The 23,056-nt window shown below is 41.6% G+C and overlaps 1 protein-coding gene across 7 annotated transcripts in view; it reads left to right on the top strand.

Annotated features, from left to right (window-relative positions):
- Nucleotides 1–23,056, top strand: part of CACNA1H (calcium voltage-gated channel subunit alpha1 H) — a 416,735-nt gene that overhangs the window by 240,338 nt on the left and 153,341 nt on the right. For all 7 annotated transcript variants that reach the window (XM_072600754.1, XM_072600744.1, XM_072600736.1 and 4 more), the window contains exons 3-4: nucleotides 19,898–20,009; nucleotides 20,694–20,827. In XM_072600754.1, the coding sequence (XP_072456855.1) occupies nucleotides 19,898–20,009; nucleotides 20,694–20,827 (246 nt within the window). The remainder of the gene's footprint in view (nucleotides 1–19,897; nucleotides 20,010–20,693; nucleotides 20,828–23,056) is intronic.

Genomic DNA, 23,056 nt, shown 5'->3' with positions numbered 1-23,056 from the left:
AAGGAATGAGAATTAGTTCACTTTGGTTGAAATCCATAAAAAGGAGGTACTATTTTTAAAAAGTGAGTAGGAGATGGATTATAAAAGAACTTTGGTCATGAACTCCTTTATCCTGTTAGCCACAAGAAACTACTGAAAATTTCTAACCCAGGAGAGGAGCAAATCAGAGAGTGATGAATTAGAAAGCTTAATTTAACAGCATGTATGCAGGATTAAATGGGGAAAGACTGGAGGCCAGGACACCCAAAATCAGATTCTGACAACAGTCTGAACTAAATGTGATCAGAGTCTGAGTTGGGCTGGCAGCAGTGGGAGAGGAAACAAAGTCTAAGTCAGCCAGAGGTGCTAGAGAAAACTTTCTGGAAGAGGGAGAACTTGAGTTGAATCTTGAAGGATAATGAAAATCTAGGTAGGTTGAGGAAGGAAAAGGGGAAAGTATTCCTAATGTGGGAGCATTAAGACCAAAGATCCAGAACCAAAAACAGTAAGTAAGCTCATTCCTGCCTAGCAAAGCATTCAGCCTATCTAGAGCAGTGGGTATATGTGTAGGGAGGACAGGAGATGTGGTTATAAAGAGAGCAGGTAACTCAGAGGCAGTTATGATTAAGAAATACATGTGCTTCCTATCAAAACCTGGTTATTGTTGTTTTATCTTCCTAAACATCCTTATCCTGGCTGACAGAAAGCACAGGAAATGAATAGACTGCATTCTACTCCCACCCTTTTTCTCCTACAGACACCTGATACTCTGGGATTCAATTTCCTCATCCGTGAAAATTCCTACTTACCCGCCCCCTTCTCTGTGAGCGTGAGGAGTCAGGATAGTGTGTGCCATAGGATAAAAAGCCCAGGATTTGACATCAGAAATTCCAGGTTCAAATCCTGGCTCTACCACTTACTACTGTTGTGGCCTTAGGCAAGTCACTTCTCTGACTCTCAGTTTCCTCCTCCGTAGAATTATGGATGACATGAACTCTCAAACCTTTCTAAGAACCTATGAAAGAGAGGTGAGAGCAAGGGATATGTCTCCTACTTTTGTCTATGACAGGATAGACAGGGTTGGGCACTGGAGTGTGGGTAGAGAAGGAGATAAATTTCAGTGATACACCACTGACTTGGAGTGGAGTAATGGAAGACCAAGGGGGAATCTGGCAACCAACAAAATAAGGACATTCATAGAGGGTCTGTTCATCCAAAAGATCTTTGCCGCACTTAGCATAGGGCCTTAGCATATAGTAAGTACTTAATAAATGCTTGTTGACTGACTGCTATCAACAGCTACAAACTGGCTTCAATCCTTGCCAATTTCTTTATTTTTGTCTTTGCTTTAATTGAACAGTTTAGTAGTGCTCTAGTGAGAGCTGATGTATCCACCTAAACCTGATCTTAAGAAATTCCATTGATCTATAGCCACGAGGCCATATTGGGTGAAATGATCTTAGACTGGGAGTCAAGAGGTCTGGGTTCTAGTCCTGGCTCCACCATATCCTCCAGCTTCATGATTTTTGTTTCCTGAGCTTCAGAGATGGAAGCAGCATGTGGATTATTATCCCCATTTAATAGAGCAAGAAATTGAGGCACAAAGATGGAGGTGACTTTTCTATGGCCAGTTGGAGAGTTATTGGCAAACTGGTCCGACCAGGTCTCTTGACTCCAATCTGGGATTCCTTACGCTGAGTCCCTGTGCTGCTGAAGGACTGTGTTGGAAGTCTAATGCGATTTTTATTGCCTGCCTCCTTCTTTTCTTTCTCTCTTTTGTAATCCTTACCAGCTACTTTAATTAGAACCAGGAGTGAGAGCCAATATAATATAGTAGGTAGGAGTCAGAAGAACATGGGTCCCAATCCTACTTCAGACACTTACTGTCTTGGACTTACTGACTTGGACAAGTCAATTAACCTCTCTAGGTCTCAATTTCTTACATGTGTAAAATGATGTAATTGGACTAGGTGATTTTTCAGGTTCCTCCCAGTTCTATATTTATGATCCTTTGGAAACACTCCGTTGGAAGGAATGGAATGAAGTTGCCAACTAGTCTCTATCATAATAGGTTTTACTAATTGGTAGAGACTATCATAAAATAGTCTCAACCTATTCCTGAAGAAGAGAGGTGAGAGCAAGGGAGATGTCAAGGCAGTTTGTAGCTGTTGATAGCAGTCAGTCAGCAATTTCTTCCAGAAGGCAATGTGGTGTAGTTGGAAAGGCCCAGTCCAAAATATGACACTTGCTAGTTGTGACCATGGACCTGTTATAACCTCTGTGAGGCTCAATGTTTTCAGTTGTAAAATGGAGATAATAATAATGGTCCCATCTATCTCACCAGGGGATGTTTCCAGGAAAACATTTTTGCAAAAGGTAATCATTATGGAAATAAGAATAATGATGAGGAGAAGGAGAAGCAGGCATGGGAGGAGGTTTAAACCTTAAAGAATGTGTCTTTACCATTGTTGTTCAGTCATGTTCCACTCTAAGTGACCCCATTTAAGGTTTTCTAGGCAAAGATAGTCTTCCAGTGATGGAGAACTCATTACCGACCCATATTCCATTGTTGAATATCCTTCTCTACCACATTATGGTTTATTTGGCTCAATGTTGTTGTGGTTGTTGAGTCATTTCCAATTCTTTTAGGGTTTAGGGTTTTCTTGGCAAAGATAATGGAGTGGTTTTCCATTTCCTTCTCCAGTTCATTTTACAGATGAGGAAACTGAGGCAAAAAGGGTTAAGCAACTTGACCAGAGTCACACAGTTAGATGAGTCTTCTGATTGCAGGCTGTATCCACTGTACCATCTAGCTGACCCCTAAAAAATGTGTCTGGTGAGCCAAATACAGCAGCTAGGTAGCTCAGTGGATAGAATACCCAGCCTGCAGTCAGAAAGACTTATCTTCCAGAATTCAGATCTAACATCAGACACTTTCTGGCTATGTGACCCTAGGCAAGTCACTTAAAGATATTCAACAATGGAATGTAGGTAGGTAGTGAGTTCTCCATCACTGAAAAACTACGAACTACTTGTCCAGGATACTATGATAAGGATTCATGCTTTCTGATAGGAATTGTTCTGGGTGATGGCAGAAGCCCCATTCAGCTTTGAAATTCAGTGATTCTAGAAGTTAGGCAACCTGGCTTCAGATCCTTCCTCTGCTACTAACTCAAGGCGTGTCCTCCTCTAAGCTACTTCCTTTTTCTGGCATTCTCGCAGATATTTTAAGACAGCGATGATGCATAGCCGCAGTGCTATCTTCTTCAGCATCTTCTCTAAGCATCTCTGATTCCTTCCAACTGGTCTTCTTATCCTTCTCTCTTTTGTTTTGTTCCATTTCATTCCCCATGTGTTTTCACACTATCTGCCCTTCCCTTCAGGGGGAACAATGGTGGACACAAAGAAGTCTGAGATGAAATTCTCTGCACAGAAGAAGCCCTCACTGTGTCTCCCATGGGAGACAGCAAGCATTCTCATAAGCCAAACACTTAAAGACCAATGCCAGGGAGTCTGTGCTAAGGGTTCTTTATAAAGGAGATTCTGGCTAAGTGAGAGATGACCTCTGAGATCCCTTCCAGCTCTGAAATTCCAGAATTCTATGAAGATCTATCTTCCCACATTTTCAAGACTGGCTCTAGCTCAGGACAGAAAGAGTGTTTGGAGATAGTGTGGTACAGCAGAAAGAATAGTGGATTTGGAATTAGTCAATGTAAGTTCTACCACTCACTACCTGTGTGGGCAAGACACTAAACCTCAGGGACTCAGTTTCTTGATCTCTAAAATGAGGGGATTGGACAAGATAACTTCTGACATCCTTTTTAGCTATAAACCTATGATCCTATGAGCTTGTGAGTCAAAAATGACCTCTAGATTTTGAGCTTAGGTAACAGGGAGATGGTGGTCCCATAAACCAAAATAAGTCCAGGGAAAGGGCAAGATTTGGATGGAAAGATAAGTTCCATTTTGGTCATTCTCCATGGAGTGAATAATCTTTTAAAAATATTTTTCCAATAACATGTAAAAACCATTTTTAACATTCTTTTTAAATTTTTTGAGTTCTAAATTCTCTCCCTTCCTCCTCTCTCCACTCATTGAGAAGACAAAGAATTTGACATAGGTTATACATGTGCAATCATGCAAAACATATTTTCATATTAGTCATATTGTACAAAAAAACACAGACACAAGAAAAATAAAGGTTTTTTTTTAAAAGCATACTTCAGTCTGCATTCTGACTACATCAGTTCTTTCTCTGGAGGTGAATAACATCATAGGAATTCTTAGATCATTATATTGCTGAGAATAGCTGTCATTCACAGTTGATCATCATACAATGTTGTCATAACTGTGTGCAATGTTCTCCTGGTTCTGCTCACTTCACTTTGCATCAGTTTGTCTAAGTCTTTCCAGGTATTTCTGAAAACATCCTATTTGTCATATCTTATAGCACAATAGTATTCAATGGAGTGAATGATCTTTATGAAGGCAGACAAAATTAAATATTCACATGTTCATCACCTCCATGATATTAAGCAGGGAGTATTAGAAGATGCGAGGCTTTAACTTATTCATTTCGTAAGCATATACAATTATGGATCAGCCTTTTTTCTTATACCTTCTCTCTTGGTCGTTTCAATGGTGTTAACCACGGAGGCACCTTGGAGGAGGGCAGATTCCATAGCAGTTTGTCATTGTTACAGTGAGGGACCTCAGGTTCCAAATGTGGTTGGAATGTACACTCAAACTCAAAAAGTATTCATTGCACTTTTATTAAAATTTAAAAGGATATAAGAACATTGGCAGTTAAGGATGCATGATGAAAATTAGGGTGGGCTGACAGCTAAATAGGATCTTCAATCTTCCTCATTCCTCACAGAGAAACATCATCCTTCAAAAGGACAAAAATCTTGCCAAGTCAGAGGAGTGATGACCCCTTCCCAGAGATGGTTTTTATCCATAAAACTTCAGGATGCCAAGTCAGTCCAGGAGTCAAAACAGGATCTGCGTGACTTGTGGCAGCTTGAGACGTACATCTGGATTCTTTCCCCTTCCTTATTTTATAGTTTTGCTTTGCACATAATTTTCCACTGCGCTATTGTCTTAAGGTTACTTATTAATCCTAATTCTAGTAAACAGTCATGACTTAGTTGGGGTCACAGAAGGACTTAGCCAAAACCACTACATTTGGTGTAACAACTTTACATTCGGAGGTTGTGAGCCCATTTGTGGTAGCCTGCTGATCAATAGGAGGCAGCATGATATAATGGAAAGATGCTCAGCCAGAGAGTCAGGAGGCCTGGGTTCCAGTCCTGATTATGTCATCTACTCACTGTCTGATCTTGGGCTAGTTTCTCCCCTTCTCTGGACGTTGCTTTCTATATCAGCCCTGACATTCTATGTTCTAATTCTTTTGGCTCTGTCATTCTGGATTGTACTTTCTAAGGGCCCTTTCAAGCTGTGACATGCTTTGCTGAATCCCTCAATCAATGCGGAGGGTTTTTCACTGTTGAATTGCTCAAGGGGATGGAGTTTGAGGGAGAGATACAAAATCTCAGACCTACAGTAGAAGGAAAGGAACCCAAAGAGGGAGGAGGAAGAAAGAAGAAACCCCATGGAGTACTCAGCAGACTTGACTCACGTTGAGTCTCTGATGGAGTGAAAAGAGAAGTGTCAGAATTGGTTGTATAGATTGTCAGACCAGAAGGGAACATTTCATCCCAACCCCTTTTCCCCAGAAGTACTTGTGGCCAGCCCACTATGCAACTGACCTGTCCCTTCATTCAGACTCTAGCTCCAAAGTCACTGGACTGGGCCTGTACTTCCTCCTCTGCAGATGGAAGACACAACAAACAGCTTTGAGTGTTGACCTTGGATGGAGTTTCTGAGATTCACATCCTCACACATTCATGCCCCGGCTTTTCAACTCTTTCCCTTCCCATGCCCCAACTTGATGGCCCTGAGGTCTTGGGAGGCTGAACAGAGAGGCCTGAGATGAGAAAACTCCTCTCTTCTCAACCCCTAGAATGAGAATAGGCACGTAGTAGATGCTACATAAAGATTCAGCTCGATTCAACACAGCTCAATTAAGTGGATACTATGCGTCATAGACTGTGCCAGCTTCTAAAGATAAAAAGACCAAAAAAAAGATAACTCTTGCCCTCATGGAGCTTATGTTTTATTTATTCAACCCACATGTAAGATTTAGTTAACCAGCTCTACACTGAGTCATCGTAGTCTAGAGGTGACTCCAAGTTGGTGAAGTCCATGCCAGCAGAGGCCAAGCTTTAGCCAATCCTGCCAAGATGAAAAAAGGCTTTGAGCATGGTCCCTGCGATGGATCCACTTTGAGCATGGTCCCTGCAATGGATCCGCTTTGTGCATGTCTGCTTGTATTGCCCCCCAAATTTAGCATACAGTCTTGTGTTATAGTAAGTACTCCATAAATAGGTGCTAGATCGAGTTTATTTGAATTGTTCACCATCCTTATTAAATGCATTCCTATATTTAGAAGTGGGACCAGTGGGAAGAGAAGAACACTTAAGAAAATGCGATCCTTATCGCATACATACATGCACACACAAACCTTCACCACCCAGCCACTAGCCATGCCCAGAAAACATACAGAGTGCAAGGTTTCAGAGTAAAAATAAGCTGTTATCCTCTTGGAAATATCTGCTCTGGTCATATCATAGAGACTGAGGTCTGGCTAGAATGGGGGAGGCCTGAGGCAATGGCCTGAGGAGTATGTAGCTGCTGAAGTGAAGGCACCTAGATCAATATATTCAGGTAATAATAGACAGAACCCTGGATTGAGGAGTCAGGAGACTCAGAAACTAGTTAGATCCTAAGTGACCCACTCAAGATTGCATAGGTGGTAACTGTTAGAGCCAAGATTTGAAGCCCTGAGCCAGAACAGCTTATTTCCAATCCAAGGCTCTTTTCTACCCATTTTACAAAGTAAGAAATTAAGAGCCAGAGAAGAGATGAGGTGAGCAGCAGAGTGGGCCTGGAACCCAAGTCTCCTTATGCCCATTCAAATGCACTTTCAGTTGTGTGATACTATTTCAGCAGATGCTGCCAACATGGGGGTGGGGGACAGACTGCAAATGAGATGTCTGCATGCCAGCTCAGTATGGGCAGTGTACCCTCCTCTCCACCCCCAGGGCTTATCCTAAGAACAGCAGCTCCTGCATTATTGATGAAGTGTTTTTACAAGATCAGAAGTAAGAGCGGGTGTTGGTTTTGGCCCCTGGCCCATATAGAATTCACTACATGGTAGGTGATAAATTTGGGAGAAATTTTTATGAATCATTTGAAAGAAGATGGGGGGAAGAAGTCTCAGCAACATATGCCTTAGAGTAAATAGCAGGGTTCCCCTTGTTCCACCATCCACAGAGGCCTTGCAGACCTCATTGGTTTAACTTTTAACACCTTGGTCGGGCTTTGGACACCCCCAAATCACTGGCCCTGTGGATCTCTCTAGTCTCCTCCAGCACTGTTTTACATATAACCACAGAATGTCAAGTCTGGAAGGAGCTTTCTAGATTATCCAGCCAACCACATCCTCCCAACTCCAGTTTACAGATGGGGAAACTGAGACTCAGTGAGGCAGAACATAACTAGGAATTCTGGTACCCTGGGAAAATTCAGATGAAAGAGGGTACACAGAGGACATCTGTCCAGTTGGGTACAATATCACCAGGCAACCTTCAGGAATCAGTTGTAGAGGAAAGTGGCAGATGTGGTGGAAGGGTAGGACCTGTTTGGCAGAAGGTAAAACCTAGGAGAGTGGTGGAACCTTTATGGCACCACAGGCATGGATCCAGCAGAGGGCTGCTAGACCTGAGGTTGGCAGTTAGGCATAGAGGAAGCACTGTCCCAACATTGGAGTCCTCAGGAAAAGCTCCCATCACCCTGCCCTAATTAGATTTCTGCAGTGTTCAATTCTGCCTCAGCCGATGCTTCTAGGGTAGATTCCCAAAGGCTTCATCTCCTACTCCACTGTCTCCACCAGGCAAAAGGCAGGACCTCACCACTCCCAATCACAGGCAAATTACCCTCTCCCCTATTGCTCAGTTTCTTTATCTGTATAAATGAGTGAGAGGTAGTAGGTCCCTTCATGCTTTAACTTTCTGCATTTCAGTGGTTGTAGTATCTCTAAGAGTCAAGGGACCATAACCCAAAGCACAGTAGACTCTGACCTCTACTGCCCCCCTTTCAGCATTAATTGCATTTCTTCTCTGGCTCTCAGTCCTGGCTCCACACAAGCAGTGTGGAGGTACGGTATATTGAAGCCAGGGTTTATGTGTGAGTCTGTCTGTCTGTCCTCTCCTCTCCTTTCTCCTTCTATTTCTCTGTCTCTCCTCTCTTCTTCTATTTCTCTTTTTGTCTCTGTTTCTTCTCCCTTTCATTCTATCCCCCTCTCTCCCTCTTTCTCTCTCTTTCTCTCCCCCCTCCTCATCTCTGTCTCACCATCTGCCTCGTTCCCTCTCCCTCTCCTTCTCCCTCTCTCTCTCTCTTTCACACACACACACAGACACAGACACACACACAGACACACACAGACACACACGCACACAGACACACACGCACACAGACGCACACACACACAGATGCACACACACACAGACACACACACACACAGACACACACAGACGTGCGCGCACGCACACACACGCACACAGACACACAGACACACACGCACAGACACGCAGACGCACAGACACACAGACACACACACACAGACACACACACAGACGCACACACAGACACACACACAGACACACATACAGACACGCACACACAGACACACACACAGACACACACAGAGACACACACACAGACGCGCGCACACACAGACACACACACACAGAGACACACACGCACACACACACAGACACACTCACACACACAGACGCACACACACAAACACACACACACACATACAGACACACACAGACACACATACAGACACACACACAGACACACTCACACACACAGACGCACACACACACACACACACACACATACAGACACACACACAGACGCACACACGCACACACACACACACACACACACACAGCTCTCCCTTCCCACCTGAAGATCAGCCCCCAGGTGTGTGATTCAGTATCTCAGTCACAGCCTCTCCTGTACCTCCCCACATAAACACAGCAGCAGCATCCCTTCCTCCCCATTCCATCCTCAGTGCGTAGGAGATGCTGCCTCTGGTCCCAGCAGGAGCGTGACTGCAGACGCCTCCCGGGACTTGGGAGCGGGCGCTAACGGTGATACCGTGCGGCATCCCAGCGAGGACCTGGAGGCTCTTCCTAATCAATGGGCGCTTATGCTTCTACAACTGCATGACTTTTTTTCTTAAATCTGAGCAACGCAGTCAGGGTGATATCCTCATAAAAGCAAATCCAGGGAGGCAGCATGGAGGAGGCAGAATCAAAGGGTGGAGTTTCTGGCCAGAATTGCTATAGGGTATCTGATGAAAGAGATTTCATAGGATTCATAGTTAAAAGAAACCTTTTATTTATTTTAGTATTTAATATTAATTTAATTAATCCTAAATTACTCAATTATAAATTGGTAATAATTTAATTAATTATTATATGATAATTACATTATAATATATAATATCATTAAAATTATATATTATATGATATAATTAATTATATGAATTAATAATTTGATATTTAAATTTTCATATTTAATCCAAGACCTTTTGCAGATGAGAAAACCGAGACCCAGAGAAAGTAGGCGATTGGATGAAGGTCACACAATGAGTCTATAGCATAGCCAGGATTTGAACCCAGCTCCTCTAATTCTAGAATCTGAGCTTTTGATGTTATACCATGATCTGAATAAAAGACAAGAAAGGCAAAGTCTTGAGGCAAAGATTCACAGCAGTCCTCGTTGGAGGAGCAGCTTCTCTTGGGGAGGACTTCACCCAGCTCTCACTCAGAAGGTCCTTAAAGAACAGACAGCCTCTTCTATGCTTGGGGTGGGATCATGATGCCTACAGGATAGCAGATAGTGAGGTCATTTGCCAAGGTGGTCTACATCATTATCAAGCACTCCCCTTAAAACTTTCAAAGCATTTTCTATCCATTATCTGATTTGACCTTCACAATAGCCCTTCAAAGGGAAATAGAAAGGGATTATTCTCCCCATCTAATAGAAAATTACATTGAAACCAACCAAAGAAGGGTATGGTTAGCTCCAGGACATGGTTAGCAGCAGGTCAGCCATCGAGATGGCAATAGCAGCCAACTCTCCCTCTCGTGGGAGTGGCACTGATCAATTTCCATCTTCTCATTTCTATGTCCTTACCCTACCTTCTTCATTTGGTTTCATGGCCCTCATCCTGGTTTTGATCTTCTTTATAAGAAAGAAGCTGCTAATACACTCAGTCACACTGAGATATTGGGTCCTGAGTGTGCTCCCCTCCAGGAGGTTTGCATCCTAAAAAGCACAGGTGTGTTCATTCTTCGTTGCTAAAGAAGACCATGCCATCAGAAAAATAATGGCATGACTTGCACTTGACTTTGTCTTGAGTAAGGCAGGGCTGTGCAGGTCACCAGCCTCACTTCTCCTCCAGAGCCATCTGAATCCAGTGACCAGATATTCATCAGAATGACTGGAGATGACCCAGGATGAGGCAATTGGGGTTAAGTGACTTGAAAAAAAAAAAAGCACAGAACTTACTCCCAAAGGAAGAGAGCTGATAGCTACCTAGAGGTATATTCTAAATGCTAGAATTCTAACAGTGAAATTTCAGGCATCTGGGCAGGTAGTGATAGAGGAGATACTTTCAAGCAGAAGACCCTCCTGGTGATCTATTACCCTGCAAAGCATCAGGGTTCCTGGAGAACGCAAAGGGTGGGAGGCTGGTGTCAGATTACATTATTGTTTTGGCAGTGAGAACAAAGCACTGTCAAATTCTTCAACATCAGAAACTGATATGATGTTATTAGTGGAAATGACACTAAGGAAGATAGATGAGCATCTGCCTTGCCATAACCCCCTAAGGACTGCTAGGACTTTCCATCTGCCTTGTGGTAGAAACCTCCTCTATGTGTTATCTTTCCCTATTAGAACATGAACTCTTTGTATTAGCAGTGCTTAGTATTGTGCTCTGCACATAAATGCTTAATAATTTGCTTTTTCACTTATTTATTCATTAATAGTTTCAGGGGGATCATGGGTGGTGGATAGAGCACTGGACATGGAATCAAGAAGACTTGAGTCCAAATCCAGCTTTAGACACTTACTAGCTGTATGACTCTGGTTAAGTCATCTTTCTGCCTCAGTTTCCTTAACTATAAAATGGGAATAATAACAACACGTCCTTCCCAAGGTTATTTTGAACACCAGTTATAAAGTACTTATCAGAGAACCTGGCACATGGTAAGAACTTAATAAATGCTTGTTTCCTCTCCACCCACCTGTGTCTTTAAATAATCCTCTTTCCCTTAGATCAAGACAAGTCAGCAAGCATTTACTAAGCACTTATTATGTACTGAGCACTGTCTTAAGCTCTGGAGATACAAAGAAAGGGAAAAAAGAAGTCCCCACTCTCAAGGAGATCTCTGTCTAATGGGAGAGACAATATGTAAACAACTATGGACAAACCAACAGGCTATTATTTGTGTGTTTCCAGTTAAGGCATTTCATCTCCCAAAGTCTCAGTTTCCTCATCTCTAAAATGGGCATTTTAATACTTCCATGATATAAAGGTGAGTTCTTCTTCTGCAGGTAATGGTCATGGTCTACTAGATAGATAGTCTACTATGACAAGATCAGGACTGGAACAGGAGCAAAATAGGCTTAGTGATGGGGTGCTTGGTACTAATCTTTGTGTCCAAAGATTCTTTTGTCTTGCCTGCTTGACATAGCACACTGCCTGAAGTGGAGAATTAAGCAGCCTCACCTTGAGCAATTCAAAGAGAAGGAGCCAGTCTGGTCATTCTATCAGTTAGACCCATTTATTCCAGCAACCTCCCACCCTATGTAGTCAGGAATAGTCCTGCTCTCAGTTGCTGTTACTGGGTGCCACCTGATAAAGCTTTGCTTATCCATCACTAGCCAAGTTCATTACTTCTCTTAATGAGCACTGACTTTGGGGGTTTATCTGCATGGGCCACTTGAGAGCCTGCTTAACCAAAATACCTGCTGAATGTCATTTGTCACCTGGGTCATGAATCATTGGAGCTCCATCTGCAGACCTCAGTGCATTCCTCAGACAAGGACGTCTGGGCTCTCAAAATACACCTGTAGGGTAAGAGGACAGAGTCTCGAAATAATTGTCATATCAAAAATGTAGCTGAAGTTGTCACTGAAAGGTCTCTTCATCACAAACTCAGCCCTTTTCAGAAGGGCTGATTTCTCAGTCATGTGGGAACGGTACCAAGTCTCGCCATGAGATCCAGATATTTAGGGGAGTTACTGTTAGACAAGAACACTCTCCCCTGGCTACTTCCCTTCCAGTTAGAACACTGAAGAAGAGTATGGAGCATCATGCAAGACAAACAGGGGAGTTTAGATATGTCAAGAAATTTTCTCCTTGAACCCCAAAAGCTGTATCTGTATCAACCTTCCACAACCCAAAGGCTCATTTGAATCATACTTTTTCTCTCTGAAAATCCAAACTAATTTAAGGCACCAAAATCAGCCAGCCAAGTTAAATCACCCCACATCAGTAACCCTCCTTTCAACCTTTACTATTTCCATAACACTGTACCACCTAAGTGCAATATAGATCTGCTATGGGTTCACTGCTATCCAGTGCCCTGGTGCTGAATCAGCCAGATCCTCAAAGCTTCCCCATAACTTCAGGTGCTGACCACCTTCTTAATATTGCTAATAATCATGTGTGCTGGTAAAGACTTTGCGACCTAGAGAAGTCTCCCTTCAGTCTCCTCAGTACAAGGAGTGTCTCTATAGGACAACCCTCCAAACTTCTTTTCCATCCAACAAATCTGGGCTCAAAAGAACCTTCCAAATACCTCATATGTAAAAATGTTTTATGCAAGTTGATTTTAAGCCTAGTCTGTGGTCAGTTAAGGGATAGAGATGGAAAGAGAAGGGAAAGGGAGAAAGGAAGAAGGGAGGAGAGGAAGAAAGATGAAGGGGAAAAGGCAGGTAAACAGAAATACAGAGACACAGAGTGGAAGACAAATCAGAACACAGAGACACAGAGGCAGAGACCAGGAGATGCAAAATGAGAAATTCAAATGGAGAAAAAAAGAGATTGATTTTCAATGAGCAACATCTCCACTGTGAAGCATATTCAAGTGTTATCACCAAAGATACTAGAATCTGTCCTGTATCCCTCATTCCCATTAGTTTAAATGAATCTAATTGACATTTCATATATTCTATACTTTATAATTTAAAAATTGATTTTACATTCATGATCTCACTTGATCCTCAAAGCATACCTGTGAGCAAGACAGGACCGGGTAGTATGATACAATAGATAGAAAGTCAGCCTTGAAGCTAGGAGATCTGGGTTCAAGTCCTGACTCTGACACTTACTGTCTGTGTGACCCCTAATCAAGACAATTATTCTCAGTGATCTGGACAACTAAGAGTACAAGCTGAAGGGGTGTCAATATGGTCAAGGGAATTTATTCTCCTAGGAGTTCTCCATACCATTGAGATCTCAGGTTCAGTCTCTCTCCCTATTTAAGGTTTGCAAAGCACTTTATAAATGTCTCATTTGATCTTCTCAACAACCCCAGGAGGTAGATCTTGTCATTGTTCCCATTGTATAGATGAGGAAACTGAAGCTGACAGGGATTAAGTTCCTTGCCCAGGGTCTCACAGCTCGTAAATGTCTGAGGCCACGTTTGAACTCAGGTTTTCCTGACTCCAGGTCCAGCATTCTATCCACTGTGCCACCTAGCTGCCTATTTAGAGGCAAAACAAATTCAGAGGTACAGCGAATTACCCAGGGTAGCAAAAGGAGTTAGTTGCAGATGCCAGCCCGGGGTTAGAGAAGCCTAGGTTTCCGTGTGTCTGGTTCAGCAAAGGCAAAGAATGTGTAACAATCTGTGACTTCCAACAAGAGCTGTTTCTGCTCAGTGTTATTAGAGTCCACTTGTATTCCAGAGGTAACCTTACATGGGAATGTCAGGCATCCAATTAGCCTAAGAAAAATCCCGGATAAAATTCTTCTTCCTAAGCCATCAACTCAGTTCTGCCTTTTCCCTATTAGGGGGTGTGAGGTCACCAAGGGACACCCAGGGCACAGAGCTAAGGACTTAGAGATGTTCTCTTTGGACAGGGTGCTCAGGGAGAATAAGTTGGACTCCATACCATATTAAACATCGATTGATTAGCTGATGTGTGATTGAAAATATAGGCTTAGATTTTGCTGGATGATGAATAGCGATTGAGTCATGTTTTACATAATCAATTGGTATTTAATTAGCTTACTAGGAAAGTATACCTTATTTGTTCCTTAGTTGCCATGGTTACCCAGATAATTGAAAGAAGGGGGTATATTTTCTAGTCTGTAAAGCACAGGGCCTAGGCTAGTGCAAAACTGCACATCTATCCACAGCTCACAAGATATCCTTTATCTGATAGTTCACTTTAAAAAACTGGCTCCTAGTCATCTTTTCAGACCATGAGCAAGTCGTTTCTCTTGTTAGAGCGTCATGTTCTTTCTAATTTTTCTGCCTTTGTAACTCCAGTACCTAGAACAGCGCCTGGCACATGAGAGATGCTTAATAAATGCCTGCTGATTGATTGATTATGTGATCTATAAAATGAAAGAGTTGGATTACTTGATATCTACATTCCTTCCCAGTCTTAATTAATTTATCAATCAGCCAACAATCATTTATCCACTATGTGTCAAACATGGTGCTCGGCATTAGGGATGCAAAGACAAAGAATGAAATGATCCCTCCTGTAGTAAACCCCCTACAACTGAATTGTGGAAAAGAATGGGGGTGGGGAGGAAAGAGAGCCAGCATGAATAATTATAAAGCAATGAATGATCTCAAAAACATACCCACAAAAAACCCTTGTAGACTTTGCTTGGAGAGCAATCTGGCAGCATGAAGTAAAAGTTACAAATATAATCATACCCTTTGACACAATAATCCCATTGTTGGAAATATACCCTTTCAAGTGTTATCAAAAACAAACAAACAAAAATGCCATCTATTCATAGATTTTTATAGCAACATTACTTGTAACTGCAAAAAGAAAAAGAAAAAAACACTGAAAACAATCTAAATGACCAATAATAAGAGAATACCCAAATAAATCATACTGTAGTACATTAATGGAATGGAATATTTTAATGCAATTAAGAAAGACAAGTATAATTAATATAAAGAAGTCTTGAAAGACTTTGACGAAATAAGAAAAGAAAAAGAAAAGCAGAACCAAAAAAGAGTCCATGCTAAGTGACCTTAGAAGAGCCAAGGTGAATAAAGCAGATATTCTGAAGTGGGACTTGGACAGAGTAACTAAGAAGCTAATATGACATTTTATGGGAGAAAGTCAGAGAGAGGGATTACATCTGTGATTTCATTAATATTGGGGACTACCAGGTAAGGAACCTCCTTCTACCAGTGCACTGGCACCTTTTAATTTTTCAACTTAACATCTTAAAGAATTAAGAGCATTAAAAGGTTATATGACTCACCCAGGTCACACAGCCCAAATAGTAAATTTATTAGAAGTAGGACACATTTAGCATTTTATGGACTTTATTAAATGCTACAAAGTGCATTTAATTAGTTGTATTGATGCTTTATCATGTTTTTTCTTTTTCAAAATTATTATTTATTTTTAACCTTTTTTTTCAACTTTGAGTTCTAAATCTTCTTCCTCCCTACAACCCCTCCCCCACCTATTGAAGAGGCCATATGACATCAATTATACATGTGAAGGGATGCAAAACATATTTCCGTCTTCGCCGCGACATAAAAAAGCAAGAAAAATAAAGTGAAAAATTATACATCAATTTGCACTCTGAGTTCATCAGTTCTCTCTCTAGTGGTAGAGAGCATTTTTCATCATAGGTCCTTCGGGATTGTCTTGGATCATTGTGTTGATCTAAGTAGCTAAGTCTTTCATGGTTGAACATGATTATAGCATTGCTATCACTGTATACAATGTTCCTCTGGTTCTGCTCACTTCATTCTACATCAGTTCAAATAGGTCTTTCTCAGGATTTTCTGAAACCATCCCCCACACCATTTCTTATAGCACATTAGTATTCCTTCACAATCATGTCCCACAACTTATTTAGCCATCTCCCAATTGATGGGCATCCCCTCAATTTTAATTCTTTCCTCCCACAAAAAAAAAAAGCTGCTGTAAATATCTTTGTACATACAGGTCCTTTTCCATTCTCTTTGATCTCTTTGTGATACAGACCTAGTGGTATTGCTGGGTCAAAGGGTATGCCCAGTTTTATAGCCCTTTGGGCATAGTTCCAAATTGTTCTCCAAGATAGTTGGATCAATTCACAACTCCATTGACAATGCATTTTGTTTAATCATTCAATCAACTCTAGGTGATCCCACAGATTTTTGTCCATGGAGGTTTCTTGGCAAAGATACTAGAGTGGTTTGTCATTTCCTTCTCCAGTATGCCACCATTTTACAGATAAAGAACTGAGGCAAACAAAGGTTGTGATTTGCCCAGGATCACACAGCTAGAAATGTCTGAGGCCAGATTTGAACTCAGATCTTTGTGACTCCAAACTTGGTGTCTCTATTTTTCCACATCCCCAGTAGTTTAATATTGCTAATAATACACCATTAAAAACACACATACCCATCTCTAGCTTTGTACTCTATCAGGTACTTTGTTTTGGAGATTCATTTGTCAAAAAAGACTCATGTCTTCCCTGTGATATTTTCTTCATTCTGAATACCAGAATGAGTTCATACATAAGGGGATAGGTGCCAAGGAACAGGAGCCTTTGGCCTGGAGTGAAGGGAAGCAACACTGACCTGAACTTGGCACTTGGGAACATGAACTTCTAGTTCACATCAAGTGCCATTAAGTGAAGCAAGTGAGACATTAGACAAGTCCCTTCTTCTCCCTCAGTTTCTCTATCTGTACGATGAAGTAATCTGATAAGGTTATCTCTAAAGGTCCTTTCAGATCTGACATTGTAGAATTCTATGTATGGATATGGGGATAATTGATCCCCAGGAAGTAATCCAAGAGGAAGTGGTTCTGAGCAAGCTTCTAGGTCTAACTATGGTTAGAGCAGATAAAACTGCGGTGATGGACTGCGCATCAGAGAGCTCAGACTGGAGAGTTCCAAGGTGCAAGGTCCCAAGCACATGGCCATCTTCTTATTCTACCCAGTTTGGGGGCAAAGGACTAGCATTGGCCCATCCATGAGTCTACAAGTTCAGGGAAACTAGATGGTGCCATAGTGCACAAAGCACTGGGCTTGGAATTGGGAAGACATTTTCTTGAGTTCAAAGTCACTTAACCCTGTTTGCCTCAGTTTTGTCACGTATAAAATGAGCTGGAGAAGGAAATGGCAAACCACTCCAGTATCTTTGCTAAGAAAACCCTAAATGGGGCCACAAAGAGTCAGACATGGTTGAAATGAATTAATAACAAAAACTGAGCTCTATGCTTAGGATAGTACTTTTGTCCACAAGAAGCTGTTTTAAAATTTGCTGGAGGAGCTAATCCAACCATTCTAGAGAGAAATTTGGAACTATGCCCAACGGGCTATAAAAATGTGCATACCGCTTGACCCAGCAATATCGCTTCCAGGTCATAAAGAGATCATAAAAGTGGAAAAAGCACCTGCATATACAAAAACGTTTTAGCAACTCATTTTGTGGTGGCCAAGAACTGAAAAACAAAGGGATTCCCATCAATTGTGTAATGGCTGGACAAGTTATGGTGTATGAATGTAGTGGAATACTATTGTGCTATAAGAAATGATGAACAGGCAGATTTCAGAAAAACCTGAAAGACTTACATGAACTGATGCTGAGTGAAGTAGAACCAGGAGAACATTATACACAGTAACAGCCACAGTGTGTGAAGACTGTTTTTGATACACTTAACCCTTCATAGCAGTGCAAGCACTTAAAACATTTCCAAAGGAGTCTTGATGCGAAATGCCATCTACATCCAGAGAAAGAATTATGAAGTCAAAATGCAGAATGAAACAGACTATTTTCTTTTATTACGTTCTGTTTTGTTTTTCTCATAGTTTCTCCCTTTCATTTTAATTCTTCTATGCAACATGACTAATGTGAAAATATGTTTAATAGAAATATATGTCTAGATTGTGTATGGAAGATTGCGTGCCATCTTGGGGAGGGAAGGGGAGAAAATTTGGAACTTATGGAAGTAATTGTTGAAAACTGAAAATAAATAAATTAATAAATTTGGCGGGGAGGAATTTGCTGGAGGAAAAGAAGGTAGTGTTGCATTGTGGAAAGTAACTAGCAGTCTGAAGACCTGAATTCCTAACCCAACTGTGCACTGATTTTCCATGTGATCTTGTACAACCTCTTTGGAGGTTGTTCCTTAGTTCAACAAGGTCCCTTCCAGCTTTGATATTCTTTGGATTCTGTGGGTAGATAGTCTGGGAATCAGGTGGCAAAGTAGGGGGCAATGAGTCAGAGTCAAGAGGTGAATAAAAGTGTAATCTGTGCCATCGGGGATCTTACAATCCACTAGGAAAAGTGAGACATGCTTAGAAACAGCATTAGACAGTGAGAAATAAAATACACTAGGAAGACAATAAAGGTACCACAAGGAATGGGGATCCTGAATTGAAGGCTGGAAACCTGCCTTCAAATCCCGGTTCTAACAATGACTGTGCCTAGAGACCAGACCTTTAGCCTTCCTGAGCCTCAGGGATAATAATCTTTGCACCACATTCCCTAAAGGATAGTTGTGGGAGAAACTGATTTGCTTGTAAAACCATAATATACTATGGAAATGTGAGTTGTCATCCTGGTAATGAAAGACAGAACATGATCCCTTGTGCTACAGGATCAGGCAATCTCACTATGTGACAGACAAGATACAGGACATACAAAAATGGAAAAGAAATAGTCCCTGCCCTCCAAGAGATAACATTCTATCAAAAGAGACAACTTGTACGTATAAATAGATATAAAATAAATACAAGGGATTGTGTATAGGGATTGGTGGGAATCAGGAAAAACTTAATGTAGAAGACAGTGCCTAAATTGAACTTTGAAGAAACTAATGATGCTAAAAAGTTGGTTGTACATTCCAGAGCAAGGGAGATGAAATGAAACATGAGAAAAGAGTGAGAGAAAGATTACTTCTGACTTGGGGTAAGTCAGGAAAGACATTCATTGCACCAGATCTTGAAGGATTGGTAGGAAGTAACACAGTGGATAAGAGCTAAGCCTTGAATCAAGAAGACCAGAGTTCCAATCCAACCTTAGTCACTTACTAGTTATTTAACTCTGGGCAAGTCACCTAGCTTTTGTTTGCCTCAGTTTCCTCAACTGTAAAATGTGGAGAATAATAGCACCTACCTCTCTGGGTTGTTGTGAGGATCAAATGAGATAATTGTAAAGTGCTTGTCATAGTTGACACATAGTAGGTGCTATATAAATGCCCACTATTGTTATTATTTTAATGATTATATTTAAAGTGCTTTGCAAACCTTGAAGTATTATATAAATTGTGTTGATGATGATGGTGATGATGATAATGTCAACTTATTGATAGGCAGGGATATCTTTCCAAATCCTCCTGTGGTGTAAACAGTCACATTCATTGTCTAGATCCACGGCTGACTCTGGGTTCAAACGCTTCCTACCTCTTTTCTTCCTTGTTTTCACTGGGTTCTGGTGCAGAATTTCATGACTGCGTCAGTCTGTTTCCAACTATTGTTCTCCTTAACTTTGACCTGTACCTGGTTCGAGCATGTTAGCATGCTGGTCATCCTTCTGAACTGCGTGACCTTGGGCATGTTCCAGCCCTGTGAGGATGTGGAATGCCAGTCAGAGCGCTGCAATATCCTGGAGGTAGGATGGGGTCTAGTGAAAAGAGTCAGAATGGGGTTCAGGGGACCCGGATTCAAATTCCACACTTTACCAGTCACTAACTAGGTAACCTTGGGTAAATTACTCTCTTCTGTGGTCTCATTTTCCTCATCTGCATGATGAAAGGGTTATGCTAAATAGTTAATAAGGTCCCTTTCAATTCCAACTACTATGATCCTATGATCTCAGATCCCAATGAACTCTCTAAGAGAGCCTTCTACCCCAATGATGGAATCTGATCAATTGAGCATAAAAAAGCAATTCCCATTCTTATCTAAACACGTAAACTGAGGAGTAAATACAGTCTTCTCCCAGATATTCGCATTGCGATTATAGAAAAGACACTGGGATATGGCTACTGGTCCTAATGTGACTTTTCTTTGTTGATCACATGCATCAGTTTTAATAAATGAGCACAAGAATCATGCGTATGTTTAATAAATAGTAGAATTAGTTGACATCTTTTGAGTAGACCCAGAATATGAGGTGGGGTGCGTGTGGGGAGCAGGAGAAATGAGGGTCCCATAATAGAGTCAGGCAAAATTTTCCCTGGACAGTTAAGGAACTGTCCAATCACAAAATGACTGTGTAGGGCCTGGTCATCTCCTTTACCTTAAAGAGAGATGATTATTGTGATCGGTCTCTTCTTTTCCTTTACCAATTTAGGCATTTGATGACTTCATCTTTGCCTTCTTTGCTGTGGAAATGGTCATCAAGATGGTTGCCCTGGGGATCTTCGGCCAGAAGTGTTACCTGGGAGATACATGGAACCGTCTAGACTTCTTCATCGTCATGGCTGGGTCAGTAATCAAGACTCACAGACCTCATGAGAGTTGGAGTAAATCCACCAATCAACAAGCATTTGTTAAGTGTCCACTATGTGCCAAGAACTGTGATAGGTGGAAGGGATGGAAAGACTAAAAAATGAGATGATCTCTATTCTCAAGGAGCTTATACTACCATAAACACATGTATAAACATATATCTACCCATAGCCACTCATATTCTGTCACCTGTGCACATATATAAATATCCATTCACAGACATGCAAGCACACACATTACCATAAATATATGTAGATGCACACACAGTAGGGAAACTGAGTCATGCACCTGCCATCCATCCATAATCATATTTGGCAGGTTTTTCTAGAAGCCAACAGGTGTCAGAGGCAGCTAGGTGGTACAGTGGATAGAGTACCTAGCTAAGGCAGGAAGACTCATCTTGCTGAATTCAAATCCAGCCTCAGATACTTACTAGTTGTGTGACCTTGGGTAAGTCATCACTTAACCCTGTGTGTCTCAGTTTCCTCATCTATAAAAATGAACTGGAGAAGGAAATGGCAAACCACTCCAGTATCTTTGCCAAGAAAACCCCAAAAGGGGTCATGAAGAATCAGACATGACTGAAACATGACTCTACATACATCAGGAAGCACCAGCCTATTGAGATCTGATCAAAGAAACACATGCCACATAAATTGCTCTTCATCTAGGCAAAATTCTTTGTGAAATAGAGAAGAGAAAAACTGAGCCAAAGGGAAGGAGAGAGTACCTCTCCTCTTGTATTTTTAATACATTGTTTTCAACAAACATTCTGTGAGCACCAAGTGTGTATAGGTCCCATTGCTCGTCCCAAGAATCTTGGGAGCCAGATAAATAGTATGTAGCCCTTGCTGGACACTCAGGCTGCTTAGCCTAATAGGAGATAAGATGGGGACACAAAATAAAGGGGTGAGACTAGCTAATCTCTAGAGTCCTTCCTAGAAATCACGTGATATTTTTACTGTTCAAATGTCCCTTCTAACACTTTCATTCTCTATCCTATGTTGCCTTCCAGCTCTGACATTTGCAGGTTCTATGGGTCCAAGTGCTTGGGAAAGAGGACCTTGGCCTCCCAGCTTGACTTATTTTTTCTTTTTCTAATTAAAGGGGCCATCCCTTGACTGCTTCTTAAAGAGGCCTCTTCACTGAATGGTCATTACCTCACTCTAAGTGAGTACCTGAATAGGCCTTTGCCTAAAAGGGTCAGGGTCTCCCACTGTATCCTGGGCCATGTCCAGTCATCCTGATGAATATCAGGTCACTGGCCCCAGATAGCTGTGGAGGAGAAGTGAGGCTGGTGACCTTGCACAGCCCTCCCTAACTCAAATCAAAGTCAACTGCAAATCATGTCATCATTTTCCTGATGTCATGGTCTTCTTCAAAAGCAAAGGACAAACCTCCTCCACTTAGAATCCCTAACTTCCTTCAAGTTTCAGCTCCTGCAATGCCTCTGATGAGAATCCTTTCTTGATCTCCATGATGTACAGAGTTTTATCCTCTCCTCAATTTATCATGTACATACTTATTTGCATATATGTTATATCCACTTCTACCTTTAGTTGAATATAAACACCTTGAAGGCAGGCAGAGTTTTACATTTGTCTTTGTATGTCCAGATCTTAGCATGTATTTGCAGCATGGGACAATGAAAAATCCACTGGATTTCAGAGTCAGAAGACCTGAGTTTGAATCCCAGCTCTGTCACAAAATACTAATGTGCCTTTGAGGGAATAACTTAACCTTTCTAGACCTCAGTTTCTTGATGTGTAAAATGAGAGGGTTAGACAGGCTAGCCTCTAAGGTACCTTTTAGCTCTGACCTATGATCCTATGAGGATAAATTGGAATATAAGGATTTAGTATTTCAGTTATTAGGACTGGGTTAACAATGCCCAATCAGGTGCCCAGCAGCACACCCATTCTCCACCTTCCTCATCAGCTTGGGTTCCAGGATCCCTATTGTCCCCTCAGGTTAATCTGCTCTTTTCTTTAGACAGTCAGAGTACCATAGGATGACTTTTTTGCCAGAAGACTTTAGGAAAGTATTTCTAAGCCTTTCTAAGGCTAGTGAAGTCACAATAGCTCAAGACCCAATGTAGACTCTTTCTCCTCAGTCCGGGGGCTGGAGATGCACTGGAATTATTCCGGGCACTCCAATAAGCCAGAGAATAAGGATTAAATGCACGCTGTCCACCCCCGGCCCAGC

Source organism: Notamacropus eugenii, chromosome 1 (assembly GCF_028372415.1).
Source record: "Notamacropus eugenii isolate mMacEug1 chromosome 1, mMacEug1.pri_v2, whole genome shotgun sequence".
NCBI classification, from domain to species: Eukaryota; Metazoa; Chordata; class Mammalia; order Diprotodontia; family Macropodidae; genus Notamacropus; species Notamacropus eugenii.
This window is presented reverse-complemented; position numbering and strand designations above follow the sequence as displayed.